General features: G+C 36.1%; 1 protein-coding gene across 1 annotated transcript in view; it reads right to left on the bottom strand.

Annotated features, from left to right (window-relative positions):
* The window catches only part of DMD (dystrophin), a 2,259,748-nt gene extending 2,234,312 nt beyond the window's left edge, over positions 1-25,436 (bottom strand). The window contains exon 1 of the mRNA XM_036992000.2: positions 25,286-25,436. Coding sequence (XP_036847895.2) covers positions 25,286-25,292 — 7 coding nt within the window. The 5' untranslated portion in view covers positions 25,293-25,436. The remainder of the gene's footprint in view (positions 1-25,285) is intronic.
* Between the last annotated feature and the right edge of the window lie 975 nt (positions 25,437-26,411).

Consider the following 26,411-nt stretch of genomic DNA (forward strand, 5'->3'; position numbering starts at 1 on the left):
GCAACTGTATTTTTCCTCTTAATGGGCTCTTTCATATAGAAAATGTTTTAAATTTTGATGGTCCGATTTATTAATATTTATTTTTATGAATTGTGCTTTCAGTGTCCAGTGTATGAACTCTTCACCAATCCTTACATCTCCAAGATATTTTTCTCTAAGTTTTAAATCTCTATGATTTACATATATTTCCATGAACTATTTTGAGTTAATGTTTGAATTAGGTTATGTGGTTTAGGTCAAGGTTCACTCTTCTCCCTGTGTATGTCCACTTCTACCAGCTCCTGAGAATGACATTTTTCCTCCATTGAATTACTTTTATACTATCTACAAAATCAGTCGGGCTTATTTGTTTTGGCCTATTTCTGGACTCCATTCTGTGTTGCCTGTATGTGTGTCACAGCAACAATATCACACTGTGTTGATTACTTTACCTATGTAGTATGTATTAATATGGAGTAGAATGATTCCTTCTCCCTTTTTTCCTTTTACAAGCATTACATCTGTAGATCTATTTGGGGAGAATTGTCACATCTTTATACATTGTGTCTTCTAATCCATCAATGAAGTATGTCTGCAATCACTGAGGTCTTGATTTCTTTCATCAGCGTTTTGTCATTGTCACAATACAGAACCTGTACATATTTTGTTATACCTAAATATTTCATTTACTTTGAGAACATTTGAAAATAGAATTCTAATTCTGTCTCTTTTTTAAAAAATTTAAGATTATCTAACATTTAAAATTTCAAGTTCCTTTTAGCAATAATGGGAAAAAATAACTACTACATATATTTTGAAACTTTAAAAACAAATCCTTTTACTTATTTGAAGAGATTAAAGCTCAGATTGCTCTGAAATGGTTATACTGGTCCTTTACCAGAATCCGTGTCTGAAAGAAGACCAGCAAAAAGAAGTGTTTAGATTTTAATCACTAACTATATATTATCATATATAAAATACTTTCACACTGCAAATACTGTTATATTTTTCTATAACATAAACAAATAATTTTATCCTTATTTTATTTTTACTCTTGCACTTTAGAAAATGGCAGTTTTTAAGGTAATGACTTCCCCAGATGGTAATATTTCTAGCAAATACAGCATGATATCCAAATAATTCCCTTTATTCAGATTCCAAAGCACTCTAATAACTTAGATCTACAATTTAATACAATATGTGCTATTTAACCATTCTAAAAAAATGGACGATTGAAATATAAGCAGTTTTTATTGCTCAAATTCACAATTATATTTTATACCAATCCCTCTTCCATTAGTCTGTTAAATGCATACTAAGTGGCATTTGCAAAATTAATAATGTTATCTAGGCAGACATTGCACTTAATAGAGCCCACTGTCTCAGTAGGAAAGGAGTCTGCCTAGTTTCAGCCAAATTTATTTGATTTAGAGTTAGAAAATTTGATTAAATATCAAAAAATTTATATCCATAGTTAATTCCCCAGTTGTCCATTTCTTCACAGTCCAGTCCATTACTAATAGTATAAAGGTCATGTGGGATTAATAAGACTGCTAGAGAAGAGAATTTTTTCCTTTTCTGATTTCAGTAGGGGAGCATATAGATTTTATATCACAAAGTCATGAGTCTCTTTTACAAAAATGTCCTTATGTTTCATGTATCTTGGCCTTACGATCGAGAGGAGTGTTGTGGTGCCAGTAATAAGCATCCCACACAAATACACAAGCACACTAATAATAAAACTATCAGAAATTTAAGAAATTATCATTTTTAGGCCAAAAAATTATCACATAGCCATTTCATATGGTTCATCTCATATAATTATCTTAGACATATAGATTATGTATATGTGGACAGATGGATGAATTTATTGGTGTACATGACTGTATGGATTAAGGAAAACTATGTCCAGAGAAGTAAAGTTCTTTGAACATGATTGTTTTGCTGAAACATTTATTTTATGTTGATCTTTCTCCCTCTCCCTTTCAAATATATATGTGTATCTGAATATGTACATATATATATATATTTGATTAGATGATATAACATTTAAAAGTTTAAAAAGTTTTAAATATGGCTTTAGAAGGTTGAAAAACAGATAATTACATATTTACTTCCCCAGTCTTAATGATTCATTTCCCTCAAACACTAGAGACTTGGGCTTAATTTCTTCCAAAATCTGATGATTCCCTCTTTAACATTCTCATGTTATCCACAGAACACTCCTAATATATCATCCTAGTTTGACTTAAAATGTGTTATTCAATGATAGTTTTTTTACTGTGAGGAATATGAAAAAGAATCAATATCAGTGCACTCATAATCAGGAAAAACGAGCGAGGTGATAATGAAGAGAGTCACAAGCATAATGTATGCAGGAATATGGGACAAAATTTTATAAATTGAGTTGAAAGTGCCCTCCCTACACACACACACACACACAGAAACACAAAAGCACATACAATGGATTTGTTTGAAAATGCCTAAAAAGACAGGAAAAAAAAATCAGGGTCATTCTCACCTTGCTCTGAAGTTCCCATAAGATTTATCTGTATTCTTTTTTAAGTACTTACCACATTCTAACTGCTATTATAGTTATCCACTATGCAGAAGCATCAGCATTATCACTTCCATCATCATCTTTCTTAATATCATAGACATAACAGATGTCAATCACAGGGAAGACAAATATTGTAAGAAAATATGACCTGCACTGAGGTAAGAAAACTCTCAACCTTTTCCCTATATCAAAACCTGACAAGTTGACTTAAATGGGTAAGTATGCTCATAATGGTTACTGTCATCCTATTGATTTCACCAGCTAATTGTATTGTAATACTCCCATTAAGTGAGGGTATAGCATTTCTTGGGCTCTGTTATAAGACCCTCCATGAATAGTAATGTAGAATTAGAAAAGCAAGAAAATATGTATTTAAATTTTCTATTTGGAAATGCAGTGAGTTACAATTTTTGATGAATGGGTGAGAGATCAGTTCAAAGCTTGTATGGACTTAGAAACCATCCAGTACTGTACCTGGCAGCATATGTTTGGCCATGAATTGAGCCTCTTCCTAAAACCAAGGTGCTGTTTACTTACTGATGCTAGCTTCCAGCATAAGCCCATGATAACTGACAGCCAACAGATTAGCAGGTGAAGTTTCCTAATTACTTAATCATGCTACATTCATTGCTTATTATGAAAATATGTGCCATGGGATAAATTTCTATACTCAGTCTTCCTTGATATATATGCATTATCAATTTTAAATTGCCTGTTAGCTGTTTCCTGGTTATGGTTATGCAGGTCAGGAAACTCATTTTTTGATTGACAAAGTTGGAAGTGGTCACAGATATTATGTAGTGGCATTTTTCAAGTTCTGAGGGTACTATAGCTATGCCTACAGGGTATGGGGTGGAAGTGGGAATGAGAGTTGAGTCAATTTCCCCTCTTACTTTTTGTCAAGAACACCTACATTTTCATTTTTTTCTGTTGGGCTTTCACATAAGATTTCTTTTAAAGAATGTATCCTGTATATTTTTTTAAAAACCATGAAATCTGATCCAATCTACTCTAAAGTTGGTAAAAACATGGAACATTTGCTTCTGTTTCTACTGCATGCATGTTGGGTATTACAGCATTAAATAATGGCAACTTTTCCCACTAAATCTGGACAGTCTCCAAATTATTCAGTATTCTTGGAAACTACTATTAAGCAACTATATATGGTATGATAGTAGGGTTTTTAAAAATATTTTTTTCATTAATTTCTTTCTTTTTTTAACCATATGTGATCTAATGCTTCCAGTTTTTAAGATAAAAACACAAGACCCAGAATGGTAATGACTACTACCAATCACAATGTGGCAAAATTAGTGGGTCACTTCTAACAGTTTCTTTAACTTCCAAACCAATGTGTCTCTTGATAATTGCCCCTATTTCCCCAAATATGCTTCTTTGATTTAAAAAAAGATGAAAAATTAAATTAGATGAAAACTACTGATGATAAAATACGTTCTTGTGGATTAAGTTTCCCTAGAAGTAGACCCTGAGAAAATGATTTGAATGCAAATAACTTATTCTGGAGGTGATCCTAGGAAGCACCACAAATAAGTGGGTGAGATTCACTCATCAATTACCCACCAGTTCAGTTGTGCACATTATAGTATTAATTTATTAGGGAATGAAACAATCATCTGTAGAATTGTAGTAGCCAGCACATATGATATATTTTATTATATTATTCAAGAAAATCAAATTACTCTGACTACATTTATGAAACCTTGTTCAACCAATCCTTCAACCAATTAAAAGAACAAAGCCAATACAGTGTAAGTTGAGGATGTTGTCACTGTGATCAACTGAAGTTCAGCACCATTTGGGTTCCCTAGGAGACTGGGTCTCACATGAAACAAGAAAGGTGGGGCATTTCCATTTCCCAATGATCTTACCTCTGGGACATTTTCAGCTATAGGCCAAAAGCCAATGGAATCCATGAGGCAAAGAATCAAACTGTGTTAAGAAGTTGCAGGCATATATGGGAATGATGGTCTCCAGAGTAGAGGTGAGGGCACTGAGATGGTCTCTTTTAGGGCTCTAGTGCTTTTTCATGGTTTGTTGGAAGCATGTCACTGTCATTCATTTTGACTGAAGGAAACAAACTTTCAAACCATTTGGTTGAAATGATAATGTACTTTGAATCTCATTGTTATATTATTATTATTATTATTTTAGCTAATTTACTATTAATTACAAATTGTACATATATTAGAATGAACCTTAATGCATAAAAATTCTCAACCTTCAGGGCAGGTTCCATTTTACACTTGAAATAAGTTTCTGATAAAAATGGGATTCTCTCCCAACCAATTAAAAGTATCAGCAGATTCATCTGTTTGGAAAAGGTTTCTCCCTGGATCTCCTACTGAGGTGCCCCATACTGGCTGACACCATCATACTGTCTGACATAGGGATGCAAGTCAGTGGTCTTATAACATGACCAATCCTCTGACTTTTTCCCACATACTTCAGACCAGTGTTTATTCTCTATCTTTGCTACATTAAAGATTTTAAAGATTTCCTCTTTTTTTAAAATTTTAAAGATTCATCTTGTACCAATGAGTATCAAGAAGAAGTATTTTCTCAGAAAGGGAAAAGGAAAACAAGCAATCATTTATAACCTGTTCCCTTAATATGCAATTACAGGTTATTAATGCATCTCCACTGGCAATTATAGTTATACTTTCCCTTACCTTCATCCAACCCATTTCTGTACCCAAGATCAATCAATATGTTTATTTATAATCTATGCAACAAGTGTCATCATACTTATAATGTTTCACAAATGTCACAAAATTTGATTTTCTTAAATAACATAATAGAATGCACCATGTGCATTGGTTACTATAATTCCACAAATGATTATTTCATTCCCTAATAAATTAACACTGTAATGTGCACAACTGAATTCTGTCAGCCTGGATGTGTTTTTTAAACACAGTGCACTAAATTCCACTACATATGAAATGAAGGACTGTATATAAATATCAATAAAGAATGAATAGAATTTCTATGAAAAGCATCAAAATAAATAATTAAATATGCATAGCTTCTGGCATGTGGGTTCTTGTCACAGAGAAGTGTGATTTTAAAGATTGGATAAACTGCACCACCAATTTGCTACACACTTATGCGTGTTTGAGATTTTCCCTTCACAGAGATGATTTAGGCAATTATAAAATAACAGAATTTGTTCACCTCTTTATTAATTCCCTAATATCACAAAGCTGTGTATTAGAGCAAGCAGGATATAATTGGACACATCCATTGAATTCTTATTGTCTTTGCAGCTGCAGGGGCCCTGTGATCTGCTGACTGTCCAGATGTGGACCTGAGGTTTAGACTGCAAATCAATCACACATTAGCTCTGCTTTCCTACTACTGGCAGTATATAGTCCCTACTTTCCAACTTCAAATCATTTTGAATGTAGTTTTCATTTTCTAATGAAAGAGAAATAATTCAAAGTAATCATTTTCAATGAAGGTTGCATTTTGCATTTTCTATTGAAAACTCAGTGGGTACTTGCATTAAAGATGGTGGCATGAGAGGTGAGACAGAGGCTTCCTCCTAAAACCACATATAATATGAAAGTATAATTAATACAACTAATCCTGAAAGACCAACAGGAAAGAAGGCTGTACCAGACTACATACACCTGGAGAAAAGAACAGACCTCATGGAACAGGGTAACGTACCAAAGCTGTGGACCTGGGCCCTTCCCCTACCCCAGCTCACTGGTGGGAGGAAGAGAAATGGAGTGGGGAGGGAGGGAGTGGAGGCCTGGGACTGCTGAACACCTAGCTCTGGAGATATGCTCTGGGAGCACAAACCTAAATTGCTTGGTGCTCTGGTGATTAGGGGGGTGTTGAAAAGCTAAGACAGGCAGAATACCCGGAGAAACTAAAATTCAATCCGCTTGTGGAAACCAGGGATCCATATCTGGCTGATCTGGGACAAAAGAAAGATGGGCAGTCTGAGAGACTTCCTAACAGCAAGAGGGCTGCTAAAGGGGCAAGGATTGCACAGTGCTTACTGCTCAGGAGAAAGGACAGGTAGACAAAATTGTCCAGGTGCACTCTACCCACCAGGTTGGGAACTTTCACGATCTTCAGGCACTCCAGCCCCCTGGCTGGCTATGCAGCTCCAAGGCCCCCCACTGTGATAGGCAGCCTGCTGCACCTTCCCCCCAGCCATCCCACACATGGCTTGCAAACTGGCAAACCCTGCCCTGGCGTGAGGCCAGCCAGAGGGAAGCCGTGCCTACAGCAAAGCATAGAGGCTTATATCTGTGTGCTCAGACCACTGGTTCAGGCAGTGGAGACAGACATGGCAGCTGGGAAGCAGAAAATAGGTCTTTACTCCCCCAAAGCACCAACACTGTTCCCCTGACACCCCTGACATTGCTGCAGGGGCTGAGCAGCTCCGGAAAGTAGAGCTTCTGGGCACCAGAGGGCACCACATACAAATATGAAATGTCAAAGGAACCTGGTAGAAAGCAAAATCATACATACACCAGACAAAGAGACAAATGAAACTAATCTGATGAATCTTCCTGAAAGAGATTTCAAAATAAAAATCATAAACATGCTCTCACGGAGGTACAGAAAAATATTAAAGACCTCAGGAATGGATTCTGGTCGGAGATCCAATCTTTATAGAACATGGTATCAGAAATGAAAGAGACACTGGAAGGTTTTAAAAGAAGATTAGATATGGTGCAGGAGATGATAAATGAAATAGAAATTAGAGAAGAGGAATACAAAGAAGCTGAGACACAGAGAGAAAAAAGGATCCCTAAGAATGAAAGAATATTGAGAGAACTATGTGACCAATCCAAATGGAACAATATTTGTATTATAAGGGTACCAGAAGAAGAAGGGAGAAAAAGAGATAGAAAGTATCTTTCAGGAGGTAACTGCTGAAAACTTCCCCAATCTGGGAAAGGAGATAGTCTACCAGGCCATGGAGGTGCACAGATCTCCCAACACAAGGGATCCAAGAAAGAAAACATGGAGACATATAATAATTAAAATGGCAAAGATCAAGGATAAGGACAGACTATTAAAAGCAGCCAGAGAGAGAAATAAGATAACACACAAAGGAAAACCCATCAGGCTATCATCAGACTTCTCAGAAGAAACCTTACAGGCCAGAAGGGAGTGGCATGATGTATTTAATGCAATGAAGCAGAAAGGCCTCAAATCAAGAATACTTTATCTAGCAAGATTACCTTTTAAATTTGAAGGAGGGATTAAACAATTTCCAGATAAGCAAAAGCTGAGAGAATTTACCTCCCACAAACAGTCTCTACAGTGTATTTTGGAGGGACTGCTATAGATGGAAGTGCTCTTAAGGTTTAATAGCTGTCACCAGAGGTAATAAAACCACAGTAAAGAAAGTAGAACAGTTAATTACTAAGCAAATGCAAAATTAAATCAACTACCCCCAAAGTCATTCGAGGGACAAAGAGTACAGAATATGATACCTAATATATAAAGAATGGAGGAGGAATAAAGAGGAGGAGAAAAAAGAACATTTAGATTGTGTTTGTAATAGCATACTAAGTGAATTAAGTTAAACTCTTAGTAAGGAAGTTAACCTTGAAACTTCGGTAACCATGAATCTAAACCTGCAATGGCAGTAAGTACATACCTAACAGTAATCACCCTAAATGCAAATGGTCTGAATGCACCAATCAAAAGACACGGAGTCACTGAATGGATAAGAAAACAAGACCCATCTATATGCTGTCCATAAGAGACTCATTTTAAACCCAAAGACATACAAAGACTAAAAGTGAAGGGATGGAAAAAGATATTTCATGCAACTAATAGGGACTAAATCACGAGTTGCAGTACTCGTATCAGACAAAATAGACTTCAAAGCAAAAAAAGCCACAAGAGACAAAGAAGGACATTACATAATGATAAAGGGGTCAATCCAACAAGAAGATATAACCATTATAAACATATAAATATCTATGCACCCAAACCAGGAGCACCTACATATGTGAAACAAGTACTAATAGAATTAAAAGGGGAAATAGAATGGAATGCATTCATTCTAGGAGACTTCAACAGTGCACTCACTCTGAAGGACAGATCAACCAGACAGAAAATAAATAAGGAGACAGAGGCACTGAAAAACACATTAGAATAAATGGACCTAAAAGACATCTACAGAACTTTACACCTAAAAGCAGCACATTCTTCTCAAGTGCAGGATACACATTCTTCTCAAGTGCACATGGAATATTTTCAAGAATGGATCATATACTAGGCCACAAAAAGAGCCTCAGTAAATTCAAAAAGATTGAAATTGTACCAACCAGCTTCTCAGACCACAAAGATATGAAACTAGAAATAAATTATGCAAAGAAAATGAAAAATACCACAAGCACATGGAGGCTTCACAACATGCTCCTAAATAAGCAATGGATCAATGACCAAATAAAAACAGAGATTAAGCAATATATGGAGACAAATAACAACAATAATTCAACATCACAAAATCTGTGGGGCACAGCGAAGGCCATGCTAAGAGGGAAGTATATTGCAATACAGGCCTATTTCAGGAAAGAAGAACAATCCTATCTGAGCAGTCTAAACTCACAATTAATGAAACTAGAAAAAGAAGAACAAATGAGGCCCAAAGTCAGTAGAAGGAGTGACATAATAAAGATTAGAGCAGAAGTAAATCGAGAAGAATAAAACAATAGAAAGAATCAATAAAAGCAAGAGCTGGTTCTTCAAGAAAATAAACAAAACAGATGAACCCCTGTCCAGACTTATCAAGAAAAAAAGAAAGTCTACTCACATAAACAGAATCACAAATGAGAAAGCAAAAACCACTACGGACACCACAGAAATACAAAGAATTATTAGAGAATACTATAAAGAATTATATGCTAATGAACTGGATAACCTAGAAGAAATGGACAACTTTCTAGAAAAATACAACCTCTCAAGGTTGACCCAGAAAGAAACAAAAAGTCTAAAGAGACCTATTACCATAACAAAATTGAAATGGTAATCAAAAAATTACCTAAGAACAAAACCCCTGGACCAGATGGCTTTACCACTGAATTTTATTAAACATTTAGTGAAGACCTAATACCCATCCTCCTTAAAGTTTTCCAAAAAGTAGAAGAGGGAATACTTCCAAACTGGTTCTATGAGGCCAGCATCACTCTAATACCAAAACCAGGCAAAGACATCACAAAAAAAGAAAATAACAGACCAATAACCCTGATGAACATAGATGCAAAAATACTCAACAAAATATGAGCAAACTGAATTCAAAAATATATTAAAAAGATAATACACCATGATCAAGTAGGATTTATTCCAGGGACGCAAGGATGGTACAACATTTGAAAATCCATCAACATCATCCACCACATCAACAACAAGAAGGACAAAAACCACATGATCATCTCCATGGATGCCGAAAAAGCATTTGACAAAATTCAACATCCATTCATGATAAAAACTCTCAACAAAATGGGTACACATGGCAAGTACCTCAACATAATAAAATCCACATATGACAAACCCATAGCCAACATCATACTTAACAGCGAGAAGCTGAAAGCCTTTCCTTTAAGATCGGGAACAAGACAAGGATGCCCACTCTCTCCACTTTTATTCAACATACTTCTGGAGGTCCTTGCCACAGCAATTAGACAACACAAAGAAATAAAGGGCATCCAGATTGGTAAGGAAGAAGTTAAACTGTCCCTGTTTGCAGATGACATGACATTGTACATAAAAAACCCTAAACAATCCACTCCAAAACTACTACATCTACTATCTGAATTCAGCAAAGCAGCAGGATACAAAATTAATACACAGAAATCTGGTGCGTTCCTATACACTAATGATGAACTAACAGAAAGAGAAATCAGAAAAACAATTCCATTCACAATTGCATCAAAAAGAATAAAATACCTAGGAATAAACATAACCAAGAAGTGAAAGACCTATACTCTGAAAACTACAAGACATTCATGAGAGAAATTTAAGAAGATACCAGTAAATGGAAACACATCCCGTGCTCATGGATAGGAAGAAATAATATTGTAAAAATGGCCATCCTGCCTAAAGCAATCTACAGATTCGATGCAAACTCTATCAAAATACCAACAACATTCTTCAATGAACTAGAGCAAATCATTATAAAATTCATATGAAACCACAAAAGACCCTGAATAGCCAAAGCAATCCTGAGAAGTAAGAATACAGTTGGGGGGATTACACTCCCAACTTCAAGCTCTACTACAAAGCCACAGTAACCAAGACAATTTGGTACTGGCACAAGAACAGACCCATAGATCAGTGGAACACAATAGAGAGTCCAGATGTAAACCCAAGCATATATGGTCAATTAATATACAATAAAGGAGCCATGGATATACAATGGGGAAATGACAGCCTCTTGAACAACTCATGTTAGCAAAACTGGACAGCTATACGTTAGAGAATGAAACTGGATTATTGTTTAACCCCATACACAAAAGTAAACTCGAAATGGATCAAAGACCTGAATGTAAGTCATGAAACCATAAAACTCTTAGAAGACAACATAGGCAAAAATCTCCAGAATATAAACATGAGCAACTTCTTCCTTAACACATCTCCTTGAGTGAGGGAAACAAAAGCAAAAATGAACACATGGGACTACATCAAACTAAAAAGTGTCTGTACAGCAGAGGACACCATCAACAGAACAAAAAGGTATCGTACAGTATGAGCGAATATATTTGTTGACGACATATCCGACAAGGGGTTAACATCCAAAATATATAAAGAACTCACATGCCTCAACACCCAAAAAGCAAATAACCTTATTAAAAAATGGGCACAGGATCTGAGCAGACAATTCTCCAAAGAAGAAATTGAGATGGTCAATAGACACATGAAAAAATGCTCCACATCACTAATCATGAGGGGAATGCAAATTAAAACCGCAATGACATATCACCTCACACCAGTTAGGATGGCCAGCATCAAAAAGACTAAGAACAACAAATGCTGGCAAGGGAGTGGAGAAAGGGGAACCCTCCTACACTGCTGTTGAAAATGTAAGCTAGTTCAACCATTGTGGAAATCAATATGGAGGTTCCTCAAAAAACTAAAAATAGAAATACCATTTGACTCAGGAATCCCACTCCCTAGAATTTACCCAAAGAATACAACTTCTCAGATTCAAAAAGACATATGCACCCATATGTTTATTGCAGCACTATTTACAGTAGCCAAGAAATGGAAGCAACCTAAGTGTCCATCTGTAGATGAATGGATAAAGAAGATGTGGTACATATACACAATGGAATACTATTCAGCCATAAGAAAGAAACAAACCCTACAATTTGCAACAACATGGATGGACCTGGAGGATATTATGCTCAGTTAAATTATCCAGGCAGAGAAAGACAAGGGCCAAATGATTTCCCTAATTTGTAGAGTATAATAATGAAGCAAAACTGAAGGAAGAAAACAGCAGCAGACTCACAGTCTCTGAGAAGAGACTAGCAGTTACCAAAGGGGAGGGGTGGGAGAGGGCGGGTCGGAAGGGAGGCAGAAGGGGACTGAGGGGTACTATGTTTAGTACATATGGTGTGGGGGGTTTCATGGGGAAGACAGTGTAGCACAGAGAAGGCAAATAGCGAATCTGTGGCATCTTACTACACTGATGGACAGTGACTGCAATGGGGTATGGGTGGGGACTTGATAATTTGGGTGAATGTAGTAACCACATTGTTTTTCATGTGAAACATTCATAGGAGTGTATATCAATCATACCTTAATAAAAAAAAGAAAAAGTCAGTGGGGGAAATAGAATTAGATATATATTTTTAAGTCAGATATACTCAAGTCAGTGGGGAAATAGAATTAGATATATACTTTTAAGTCAGATATACTCTGCAATAGCAATGATGCATAGCACAACTGGGAGATTGGTGATATCCATCATTTTCTATTGGTGATGAAAGAAGGAAAAAAATGACACTTTCCCTTTGTATTACTTTAATTTGCCTGAATTTACCTCATAAAGTTAACTGTCATTTTACTCTTCTATGATTTTACTTATTCAATTCATTGAATTATTTTTATTGTTTTTTCAGTGTATAATCTGAATGAATTAAGACCTCAAGGGGAGGCAATGTGTAAATCTCAAAGGAAATAGAGCTTTAAAGTACTGTGCTCTATACAGCGCTAATATGTAACTATTATACTATTGTAACTAAATATCCGAACTTCTACCAGCATGAAATAAACAGTATCATAACTTGGCTCCACTTATTTCAATAAACTGAATAAATAGGAATTTGGAAAATCTATTATTTACACACTCTGATTAGTTACATTGGCAGGAAATAGGATGCAATAAAATGATGCTATCATAATAGCACTCAAGAAAATCCTGTTATTTGGTTTTGTAACTCATTACAGCTTTAAGTAAAATTTGGGTCACTCTTTCCCTAGGTGCTAGGCAGGCGGTAAATCATGAAGGAGAAACCACAGTCCTTAGGCATCACTAATCTGTAAACAAATAACCTGAAAAGTATAGCACAGAAAGAGAACCATTAGCACAGGGCTGAGGAGGGTACCATGGGCGTATACACAGGGCTAGGTGATTCATGCAGAGATGAAGATGAGGCACCACCTACTCAATTTTGGAGGATAATATGATGTACAATTAGGGAGTATGTGGGAACGATAACGATTTCAGAGTGTGGAGTGGGGTCAACAGGAGCACAGGCACATGGGAGGGAAGTGTGTCACATTCAGAGAACTCTCTGTGTACCTAGCATAACTCTCAGATGGTGGGCAAAAGATTAGACCTGAGAACAAGGCAGGGAAAATGTTGGAAAGAGCTTTTCCTCCATAAGCGTTATTTGAATTACATCCTAAAAACAATGGAGAGCCACCTGTGGATTTAAGCCGGGGTGACATACAACACTTGGCTTTTGAGAGATAGGAACCTAACGGCCTTGTGAAGAGTAAACTGGAGAGCAGCGAGACCACAGGTAAGTTGGGAATTTCTCATGGTATTCAAAGTGAGCCACAGGGATCTGGAGTATGGCAGTGACTGGCAGGTGGTATGGAAAACATGGCAGAGCTAAAGAAATTTAAGATACAAATAGACACGGAGCTATATAAAGAGGAAATAATACTTCTTACCTAGGTTAGTTCACATGGTTGTTATTTAAAAAGATTATTATTTGGAATTACTATTACCAAACACTTAGAAATTAGAGACCCTTGGGGTAGAGACACAGGAAAACTATAATTATAAAATTTTTTTTAAAACATGCTTCTCTTACTCATTTAGAGAAAAGTAACAAGCTAGTGGAGGCAGGGTGAGTATCTGCTTTGCATGAAGCTAGAGAGGTGTGGCAAGGGAAATAACTCTGGCCAAGGACTAGAAATTCTCAGGCATCTGTGGAAAGGTTTTTCTATGAATGCAAAGGGGGAATTATTTGGAACTAAAACCTAGGTGAGAAATAATCGGATTTTAGAGAAATTGCTTGACAGAATTGAAACGAAAGACTCTTAAAATAGGTCTGTCCTTTTGATAAAAGGAAACACAACTACAATCTAGTCTCTGGATATGAATTTATCTAGTCAGTGTTTATATTGCACACTGGTAAGAGCTCCACTATCAACCATTCAGTTTAGTCAATAAAATGAATAAAATCAACACCAAAAAAAAAAGACTGCTCTGATTGCCACTTTGAGAAAGGACACAAAAGTTGAATTATTTAATGAGATTAAAGCATGGGAACATCCCTAAAACCTATAGCAAAAGCACTAAAAGTAGGTAGTGATCCAAATATCTATTGTTAAATCAGTTTCCTTCCAAGCAGGTAGAGTGGAATCATGCAAACAGTGGGATGTTTGAACTATGATAAACCTAGTTCAATTTCCAACTGTCTCACAAGTAGTTTAAACTCACTGGGGCTTAGTTTCTAGATCAGTACAATGGGGATAATGAAACAGATTTTTGGGGCTTGTTCAAAATACAATATAAAAAGATGCATGTAAAGTACCTTGTAGTGCATCTAGAATGTTTAAAAAAGTCAGTAAATAGTAGATATTATTATTCTATTAGCAATCATGTTTTGTAACCTAAATTCACTCCTGTTTGATGAAAGAAAAATATTAGAATTAATGTTCATATTAATCCGCTATACAAAAAACTGAACTTTGACTTTGAACCAAATGTGGAATGAGAATCTAGAACAAGAATGTGAGAAGCCGATGTAATTATAAACCTATAAAAAAGGAAAAATAAAATCTGATAACAAAAGAAAGCCATAAGTTTAAAGTTTGCACGGCCACACTATATAGCAGTTGGTGAGTTGAGTATATTTTTGTTCATAAAATCAAAGAGATTAACCAAGCATCACTCTGTAATTCCTATTACAATAATCATCCCTTGCATTTCTTGGTCTTCTCAGACAGACAAGGAGTTTGAGTCACTACATTAGAGGGATTAAAGACTCTACAAGGTTTAATAGAAAAAGTCATTACTTCAGTGTTCAGAGACTTCTGTTCTATTTTTGGTCTTACTACAAACTAGAAGGGGTTTTAAGCAAGTGACTTTATCCCTAGGTCCCAGTTTCCTCAGATGTCAAACTAAGAGACTGGTCTAAGTATTCTTTAAGGGTCTCTAGGTTTTACATTTTAGGCTTTTACAAAATCTATCTGTCTAGATGTTTGCAATAGAAATAATAAAAACAATGTTCATATTCAGAAAAAATAAAGAATTCCTGAACATCAAAACATAAAGGATATCTCAACAGAAAAATAAGGATGAGACTAGACCAGGCTTCTTACTAACTCAGAATAACATCCACATGACCAACAAACATAAAAGGGTTCTGCAATGCATTATTTATTAGAAAAAATGGGAATACAAACCACAGTGAGATACTTCAGCACAACAGGCAAATGGCTAAAAGTAAACACTGATTATACTAAGCATTAGCAATAATATCCAGAACTTTCAGATACTGATAGTGGGTAAGTTTGTTTATCTACTTAGAAAATTTCTTCTACTTGGAATTATTAACTAAAGGTGGATACTTGGCTATTCTGTGACCCACCGATTCTACTTCTCAGTATTCACATAACAGAAGTGTGCACATATGTGCAAAATGTACAAGAATGTCCAGAGTAGCAATATTTTTCAAAGTCCCTGATAGAAGGAATCTGCATGTCCATCAAGAGTAGGTGGGGGGAGCAAACTGTAGTATATTCATACGATGACATACTACAGAACACGGAAAATGATCAAACCACAACTGCAAGCACCTAAATACATGGATCTCACAAACATGATGTTGAGAGAGAAATCAGACACCAAAGAGTACCTGCTGTATTTTTCTCACACCATACATTTCAGAAATGGCCCATCCTAATCTATGATATGTGAGAAGTCAGTACTGTGCTTACCTTTGGGAGAGTACTGATGGAGGAGGGGTAAAACTGGGGCTTAGGGATGCTGGTAAAATTATATGTTTGCTTTGAGTAATCACTGAGGCATGCTTACTCTTCGTTAAGTTGTATACTTGTTGATTGGTGCACTTTTATATATTTGTGTTATATTTGATAAAATAATTTAAAAAACCAAGCCACACAGAATTGCTTTCACCTACAAAGGAAAATTACTCCGATAATGAGTGTTCTGAAGAAAATTTCCTTGCCTTTAGTCTGTACATCTAAATTCCTTCAGAGAGTCAGAGATAGAAATAGAGATGTACATACATGCATGCATACACAGTATATATGTATGAATAGGGGAGGGGGAAACAGTAAAAGGTAGAGGGAAGAGGGGAGAAGGGGAGACTTCCTAGAGAAATCATTCAGAAAATATCCTGCATATCTTTTATTCCAAATTAAAATGTAAACCTATGTCATAGGAATCAGCATTGAAGCTGAAGACCAATCAAATCGGATACTGCTGAAGTTGGATGAAATCTTCATGACTGCCTAACACTAGTTCCTCATGTTACACGTATGTGTAACAACAGGCCTATCCTATATAAAATGTCATCCTTTTAGCCCTCCTGTGTAATCTCAGAGTCTAATTCTATTATTAATCTAAGCATAGGTGCAACATTTTCCAGAAGGTTCCAATTAAGGATAGATACATACAGAGATATGACAATTTCTATAAAGATGGCATAGGAGTTCCCAAGGATAGATGTCTGTAAACTACCAAGAGAAATAACTAAGTTTTTGAAATCTTTCTGAGGAAAAGTTTGCACGGCCACACTCAATGCAGGTTTAAAAATGTTCAATTTCATTGCCTTCAATTAACTTGTACAACATTCTAAACCTCTTCCTTCTAGATCTGATTTCAATGAAGATGAGCAATGGCTGGTAGACACACTCCTTATTTCAAGCTCAACTTTAAATATCTTACTTCACCCTTTGCTTTGAATTACTAACCATTTTTCACAGAATTTGTGTTCTTTCCCTTCAGCTATCATTTTGCTGTTTGATGGACTTGCCAGTTCTTACACATCATTCAGTCTCGGAACCCTGAAATCATCTAGCTCATTCCCAAGCTGGCTTTTCTGTCTGGATTCACAGCTGCTGCTGCCCTCTGGTAAGCTGTCACTGTAGATATTTTCCTGTCCTCATCCACATAAAGCACATTCATCTCTAAATTCTTTAGGGACCATATCTTAGCCGTCTTGCTTTAGCACAGAGCTTGACAGATGTATCAGTAAATATTTGCTGGAAGAATGGAAAGCAGCAGGGATGACCTGTCACTTGCGCTGGTGGGCTCTAATCCTGTTGTGATGACCTGATAGAGAGATGGGCTCTGCCTCTTGCCACCATGGCCACCAGCAAGCAAAGGGAGATGAACTTGCAATTCTTACTCAGTACAGTAACATTGCCATCGCGGGCTTGCTTTTACTCACCTCCTTTTCACACTTTTCACAGAACATAAATAAGTCCCACAACTTGCCTAAAACCCATAAAATTTCAGGTTAACATTAGTGTCACTTTTGATAATTCAGTTGATTGTTGCTATAATGCATAATTCCACTCATAATAGGTAAAAAAGAAATCTGTGCTAGTAAAATCAGAATATTGATGGTCCTTATCATGCTTTATCCTGCAAGCATTACAATCAATTGGAACAATGCCTCAACCACAGCAGACTGATGCTGATAGGTTTATGGTCCCTACCTGTTCTTTCTTAGTTCTTTGAATTTGTGTCCATATTGCCAGGTAATGACGGTATTTCTCTGGGCATGATAACAGGCACCATTCACCTTCAAGGGTTTATAGATAGTGATTAATGTCTGTGCACCACCCAGCATTGCAGTTTAGCCATGCCCCAATTCCTATATAAACTTTTGCCCAGATTTTTTCCTTATCTTTATTTTCCACAGTACTTTTGCACAGACCCTCTTTTTTACCCATTTGGTTGCTTAATCCCTGCAGTGCACTTTGGACTGCGTAAAACCAAAACCCAACAAAATAAGAAGTTTTCTGGAGGCCAATCATGGTAGATGTACACTGGCATAAGTCTTACTTTTTAAAGTTAGGTTTCCAAAAGCAGCATATGTGTTTAATATTTAAAGTAGGCTTGCTTTATTCAGGCTTTACATTATATTGTATATAACACATTATATTGCAATTACTTCATTTTGTAACTACTGTTCTTGGTCTGAATTATATAGAGTGATAAGGTTTTCTTTCAAAAGAAATTATTTTCCAAAATTATCAAAGAAAGTCCTGTGCTGTCACATGGAACTCTATTTATTCATTTAACTTAAAGACAGTGTGGACAAGTCCTGAAAACATTGTCCTTTTATTATCTACTTAGAGCGGATTAAATGGGTGAAAAGTTATATCTGCACAGAGAATCTATAAATTTCTGGAGGTCAGAAAATAAGCCATAAAAAGACTTAAATCCTTCAAGCTTTGAGCACGATGATCTATGAATAATAAACAATAATTAGATATTTGTTCATTTGATCATGTAAAATATCATTTGCAGTACATTGATCTTCAACTACCAAGATCTTAATTTTCCTTCATTGAGTTATGATTTTTTGCTCACTCACTATTATTTCTATTTTTTTTTCCCATTAACCTTAACATACATGAAAACAGGAAAAATCAAACCAACACCTGTGTTAATATTGAAACTATGGGTAAGAGCTTCACATAAGACAGCCATCTCTCCTTCTGTGACTTCTATTTTCCTGAAGGACATATAAGTTGCACAAATATTTTAAACCCTTTTGGCTATTTGACAACATCTTGAAACTATACTTTAAAACAAAGGGAAAGGAGAGTCTTACTTATCTACTTTCTAAAGCGACCCAAACATGGTGAGTTCTTATTTTCTAAACTAAAACCAAAAAATAAGGAAAAAGTGAAACAAATGGAAAACTAGTATTTTTAAACATCTGGATTTGTTTCACTTTTATTCTGTTGATGAGAGAACCAAAGAGAGACTTGTAAAAACAGAAAATATTATCCACCATACTCTAAAAAATTCTTACTGTTCAAATAAGCAGTACGCTTGCTTATTACTGGCCCTTAGTAGAAATAGACTTAAAGAGAATATCTTGGAAAGATAGTGTATTTTTATAATTCCCAGAGAAACTCAGTGATTATGAAGAATACCAGCCAGAGCTCAATATTTTTACTCTTGGGATCAAGAAAAAAGAAAGTCCTTTGGAGATCAAGATCTTTGACAGCAATAAGAAGAACTAGGGTTCCTAGGGATAGAAGACCTTCTCTTATCAATTTCTGGCAAGAAGCAATCTTTTGAAAAGCAGACCAACTAAGGAAAGATTTGTGTGACTGCAATTACATAAAATTGACCGCATGGTTGGAAAACATACTTGTAAACAATCTTTTTAACTTTACTCACATATTGGTTTGTATTTCACTGTGTTAGATTAGGAGGAAATGAAATTGTTTTCACACACAAAAACAGCTCCTTGATGACAGTTTTTTTCACACCTGGCTGTCTCTTTGGTGTTCCCTCAGTTTAATCCTCTACCTCAGTGTCTCTCCCTCTTCACTCCAGATTCCTAAACCAATAGGAGGAATTTCCTTGAGAACCTTAAGACTTGCATCTGTTACCATAGAGACAGGCATCACAAGACAGCTGCTCAGTAACATCCTTACGGAAGTAAAATAAGAATCCTGTGGGTTTTACAGAAACTTCTAGTGCTACCAGTAAGTAGAAATTTTTCCCCTTGAAAAAAAATGAAGGGAGTTTATTTAGTTCGACAATCTTGGAAATACTGAGATTGTCATTTATGATGGTAATCCAGAATCCTGTGATTTTATGCTCAGCATTTGACTATGCTTTCTCATACAACTTGAAAAAAAATCCCTTCTCTTACATCCACATGTTCAGGAAAATACATCATAAATATCTCATTGCTCACTTTTAACTCTAGCATGTGTTATCAATCATTTACTAACAGCTTCAACTGTTCTCTGACAGTGCACTGCACATATTTTTATTTTTCTATTCCTTGATCCCATGAGACCACATTTGATCAAGAACACCCTCATATTCTTTAAAAGGTGAGCACTTCTCCAGATGTCTGTAAAGCAAAAGCTGCTTAGAGAGTTTATAGCCCTATGAAGAGAAGGTTAGCTGCAAGAAATGATTTCCACTCACTTTACCTTATTTTCTATTAGACCTGAAATCACACAATAACTGAATGGTAACAATAAAAATAACAATCTTAGCAAATAGGTAAGTTTAGCAAAATAAGTGGGCATAGGTAAAACAGCTATTACATGCAAGTCAGTGATGGCAGAAACCGCTAATTTTCCTTTTGTGACATGAAGTTATAAACATTCCTCAGCAAGTAAAATGTAGTAATAGATTCTACAGTCAAAGCCCTATCATTAACTCTTAAACTGTATATCTGAGCCACTTTTCCAAGTCTTTAGTACTTAAACATTGTGAGTGGGAGCAATTTTTTGTTTATGGTCCTCAGTTGATCTTTATCTGTGACCTCGCTTGTTCCAGACACTTGATTCAATGAACAAAAAGTTAAGTTCCCCTATAGTCTAGATATGAGGTCAGCAAACTTTAAGTACTGGGGGCCAACAAGTAAATATTTTTGACTTTATGGCCTCTATAATCTCTGTTGCAACTATATTTAATTCCTGTGTTAGTAGGGAAACAGCCATAGACAATATGTAAACAAACAGGTATTGCAATCACTCACTAAAACTTTACTAATAGACACTTAAATTGAAGTTTCATGTAATATGTATGTGTCACAAAATATTATTCATTTTTCTTTAAAAATGTCATTTAGAAATGTAAAAACCATTCTTAGCTGGCTGGCCAAACAGAAAAAAGAGTGGCACATGCGCCATAATTTGCTGACTCCTAGTCTGGAGGGGCCCAGTGGAGAAGTAGACACACCCAAAGAAATATCTGAAACGGATAATATTTTTTCATGAAAAGATTCAACTCGCAGACTTTTAAATTATCTCAGACATCACCTTCTTCAATTAATCTTTGGTTCAGGAGCTGCACACCCAGAACCAAACACTTGAGGAACAAGAAGTACAGCACCTCGAAAAGTAGTCAGTTCTCTGCTTATACAATTAATTGGAAGAAAATTTTTCTCTACTAGCAGAAAGGTACAAATGAGTCTAATTCCTCGCCTGCATTATAACATGTGTAATATTTGAAGTCTTTTTATCTTTATTCTCATTCCTTCAAGAATTCAACTTTCCCCCTTCTTCCTATCTTCAATGTCCCTCAAATGTTGTAGTTTCTAGTACCTTTCACCATTCAGATATTTTTTCACTGAACACTTTCCCAAATGTTAAAGTTCCTCTTACGCCATCATGTTCCTCAAAAAAAAGAAAAAAATTCCTTTTAAAATTTGTTCTTTTCGTGTCCTTCCTGAAAATATACATGTGTGACAAGACTACTTTCTGTTTGTTTCAATGCCGTATGAGACTATGAGTGACATTGAAATTATGGGCAACGAAATCATCAGGTTTTATTCAATGAATTAGTTTTAAGCTTCACCTCTCTCACATACCATACTTACTGGACTGATTTTGAACCTTAGGACAGGATGTTATTCCTATTAAAATTAATCTTTTTGGCCTCACTGCATTTTCCAGGTGGTCATAATCCTTTGGTACCCTAATAATTCAATGTATTTGCTCTCTTTTCCAGGTAGACAGTTATTTTGATCTTTCTTCATGTTTCGGATATTAATATTTCACAGGCCAGGTGGGGCCAAGGTCAGAATTATGAAGCACACTGTGAGAGATCAAGGCCAAGTGCAAGAGCCAGGTGGCTAGAACTGTATCATAGTCCTGTGAGAGGCCCCCTTACTGGTTTCCACTGATGTATTAATTAACACGCCAAAGTCAGAATTATTTAGCAATTTAATTAATCTATCTTACGTATCAAATGGCAAACCTTTCTCCATCCTGACTACATCATAAAAATCTTTTGACAAATTACATGGTATAATCAAGGTAACCAGTCATACCACACACTGTTTCATAGACCCTTGGAGAACTGTGGCCTATGTTTCCTTTCCCCTCACTGTAAACCTTCCCATCTTCCTCAGGAATTCTCACTTATTCCGAGTGAGGGGAAAATATTGCTAATTTTTCTCAAAAACACAATTCCAGTGTGAGATTGTTTTTTAACCTCCCTACCCTAATTATGGACATTCCTTTTTCTTCTTCATTTTAGTTTATTAACTCTAGGACCAATTTAAAATGTTGTTATGGCTCTCTCTTTCTAAACAGTTTTGATGATTTTTTTCAGATGTACATGTGTGTCTCTGGGTATGTGTGCACATGCTTCTGTGGTTTGTCTCTATTTGCTTTTTCATTCTTGAAAGAGAGATGGCATGAGAATTGGAGAATAATAACAGGAAGTCCACTTCAAAGAATATGTCTCAACTGATAAGTGTTTCCCCTGTTCATCTTTGTGGATGAGGAGCAATATACCTGAAAGTGGGCAACTCAATCACAAGTGGGTATTTTCACTAGATCACATTACCATACAAGGAAAACTGAAAGATATTTTAAAACCAATAATGCTCAATAAGATTTTTTTACATTAAAAAAACTACATAAGTAGTTAGCTACAGTCACTTTTACAGCATAAATGCCTTGGGAAAAGGCCAATCCAGGTTTCCACAGAACTGGGTAAAACACAGAGATTTACACACGTCACCAATGCCATATTTAAAAAAAATATTTGAGTTAATAGCCCACTTCTTCTTCATCTTTTTTTTTTCTGAATCTCTTCAGAAAACACAGACTTATGCAATTGGGTTTTGGAGGCTCACATGGTCTCACCACTCTGCATGCTAATCATGTTCCAGAAGCAGAAAGATCGGCAAGCATTTCCAACTCTTACAAAGGCATTTATCAATAAGAGTCCGCCTGCTCTTCAGGTGTGTGGACCAAAGCCTTTACTATTTCATTAATAATCAACAGCTGGTGCCACCTAGTGTCTGTCCTCTCCATTCTTCAGTGGAATCAAATACAGAGCACTTCCTAGTCAGGAACGAAAACAGCCTGAACTATAGACAAAAACCCACCACGGTTTGGGGAGTCCAGTGGCTGATTTAAATTACACTATCTTCATTGAAAGGAAAACCTTCTTTTTTAAGTAACTATGGTAACAGGAGTGTGAGGCTAGCAGGAAGCTCACATTTTTCTCACAGCAGAGAATTCACAATAGGAGAGTCCTATTAAACATGTAAAATAGTTTTCCCAGACTTGAATTGTCTCTTAGAATGGTTATAAAGTTGAGAAATAAAATGGACAGAAATGTATTTTAAACAGTAGTATAGAGTCGATTTTTGTCAACCAACCAAAAAATAACCCTATATTATATGGATGCAAAATTCTCTGTCAGTCTCTGAGCTTCCAAAAGGTTAAGCAGGTACTGTTAACAGACAGTACAAGAGGGCACACAGCACTCTAAAGTCTTGACAGGAAATAATTACGTTGCTGACCCACATCATTTAAAACATGTTTACTGCTAAAACTACACACCTAGAAAACAATTTCTTCCCTGCCTTATGTATAAATTATGAATTATATGTTCAACCATAGTCACGTATGCTTCAAGGTTAAAAAGTACTCTTCAAAATCTGTTTTTCAAAACATAAGTTAGTAATTAATTTAGAGGAATCCAAGCAGCATTCTTAGCCCATCCGTTCCTGACTGATTCCCTGATATTTAAATAGATGTTGTTTTAAGTCCCTCTTTCTAAGAGGAGTATGTAATTGAAAAACATGGACTAACATTCAGGGGGTAAAGTTACATAACAGCCAGAGTGTTCCTTGACGAGACTGATGGGGATATTACAATTGCTACAGAAAAGGAACAGGACATGTGAGCAATACTGTGTACACTGAAAGGTCATATTAGATGTTCATACATGCTAGCCTATTAACTTGGATGATTTAGCTACTCAGGTTGTTTGGGAGACCGGGCAGAGAGCTGAAGGGTTCTGTATTATACAGATAGTTAACATGTTGTCATGCTTTTCATACTCAGGAAAATCTATTTCTATATTATTTGACTTCTGTTTTAAGCAAGCACTTGTTAAAAACAGCTTTGAATGTTTTATTTTTTCTAGTTACCCTAGTGGGGATAAAAATGATTTCAGTATGTTCTGTCCGATACATACTCACTGACAGATCCCCATGACAGCGTATGAAGATAGAATATGGAAACGATGCATAGTTTTTGCAAAAAGCTTAAATTGTTCCCCTTGTCCCCAAAACTTTATTTTTGGAGCCAAATGCAGTCCAGGTTCATGCCGCATTTGTTTTAAAAGTACTTACAAGTATAATCCACTGATTGTATGGGAAAGAAATTTTGCAAAACAGCAAAAGGGTTCTAAAAATTGTACGCAGACAAGAAAGAACGTAAGACAAAAAAACTCATTAAGGTTCTAAAATGATTAAATACATCAATGCTCCAATTTTCAATAATTTCTCATATTCTGTCATTTCTCATTAACAGCTTTCAAAGCCCTATCTGAAACAAGCTGATACAGAGAAATTAAGAGCAGTAATCAAGCGAGAAATGATAGACCAGCTGGGTCGACATCAACTTGGCAAAACGTGAATACAGTTCAATAGCTGAAACAGATGCTAGAGTTGTTGAAAAACCCTGCAGGAGATACTGATGTATTTTCTTCATATAATGCAGAATGACTGAATAAATGTCAAAAGCCACAAACTGATGAGGAGAAAAGACTGACAGCCAAACTCCTTATAAAATAGAAACCAAGTGTAACAATTTTCAACCTATCCGAACATTCTATACATTCTCATTTCTCTTCATGTCTCAATATGCCAATATATCCATCAGTCCTTGTAACTAAACAGCATGTAACCAAGCTGGGGTAGCTTTACCCACAGATCCTCCCCCCTCTATCATCAGCTACCTGGAGAAACCTGGACTCTTGCAAAATACTTTATACTCAAATCTTAACACTGATTACCCCAGAAGTGTTTCCCCAAGGTTGGAGGTCATCACACCCCCCAAGAAACCTAACGCAGCACAAGGAAATTTTAAAATCCATTCTATAAAAGCCACACTGTTTGCAGAGTTTGAAGAGCTCGGCAACAAACCCCAGCGACTAACAGCTGCTCGTTCACACATATGCTTTGTCACGGTCAGCTTCTAATTGTGTTCATAATGATGTAATAGCTTTAATAATCCTACCTTCCATGCCAGCTGTTTCTCCTGTCACTCCATCATGCCAATAAGTTGGCTGCTGTAACAAATCAAGATAGTGCACAACAGCATCTTTCTCCTGATTCTGTCATCTTCCTGAAAGCATTCTATTACTGCCGACTGCTGGGAACCAGAAAGTCTATTTGAATTCCAACAGCTCCCCTTTCGCATGATTCAAGTTAGGTTAGGTGGGCATGCCTAACATGATTCTCTCAGTCATTTATTATGCAGCTGCTACAACGTCGGTGTGGTAACCACTCTGACTATCTGATACGTCAGTGGAACAAAACGTACACCTCGGAGCAAACACATGAGAGCCAGAGCAGCGTTCTGCATTTACCGAGCATTCTTCCTGCCTAAAAACAGTGGATCTGCAAATCTCTTTCAGTATCTACCGGGTCCTCTGTACAGATGCAAAGCCTCTGGATTAAATTCTTTTGCTAACTATACCAAGTGTAGAGTTCCTTTGCCACACATCATACTATTCACCCTGAAATTTTGGCTGATTTTCACTTATCTTCACAGCCCTTTAAAGGTAAAAACTCTCTCTTCTGATTGTACTTTTCAAATAAGGATGCAGTGTGCTCAGCTGCACATCTCTGCTTTATTATAAAATACAGCATGCACTTTCTCAAATGGAATTTGCCTCTTTTGATTCTATGGGAAATTTTCTATTGAGAGGACTTTTTTTTCTAGAAAATACTTATTTTGCACATTGGAGACATTTAAAGCCTGGTACTCGGTGTGTTTCTCCCAAGAGAGGACTTTAGAGTTGATATTTTGGCTAAACAAGAGTGTTTTCTTCAGAAAGTAAGAAATTAGATTCGTTGACTCCCTAACACAACTTGTTTACCAAGTAAATAAGTGTCATTTCAGGAAAATGCATTTTGCATTTTAAAGATACCGTGTATCAATATTTTTTAAATGACAATACTACAGAGGTGATGGCATTTGTATCTAAGACTTCTAAGTATGCCTCTGTCGGGGGCTTCATATTAATACTTTGAAGTAATGAAATAGGAAAATTTGTTTTCCTGAGAAAAAATAATTTAAAAGGGGGAATTGATAAAATGTTTCCTTTCAACCATCTACTAGCTATTCAGTTAGGTAGGGG

Source organism: Manis javanica, chromosome X (genome assembly GCF_040802235.1).
Source record: "Manis javanica isolate MJ-LG chromosome X, MJ_LKY, whole genome shotgun sequence".
Taxonomy (NCBI): domain Eukaryota; kingdom Metazoa; phylum Chordata; class Mammalia; order Pholidota; family Manidae; genus Manis; species Manis javanica.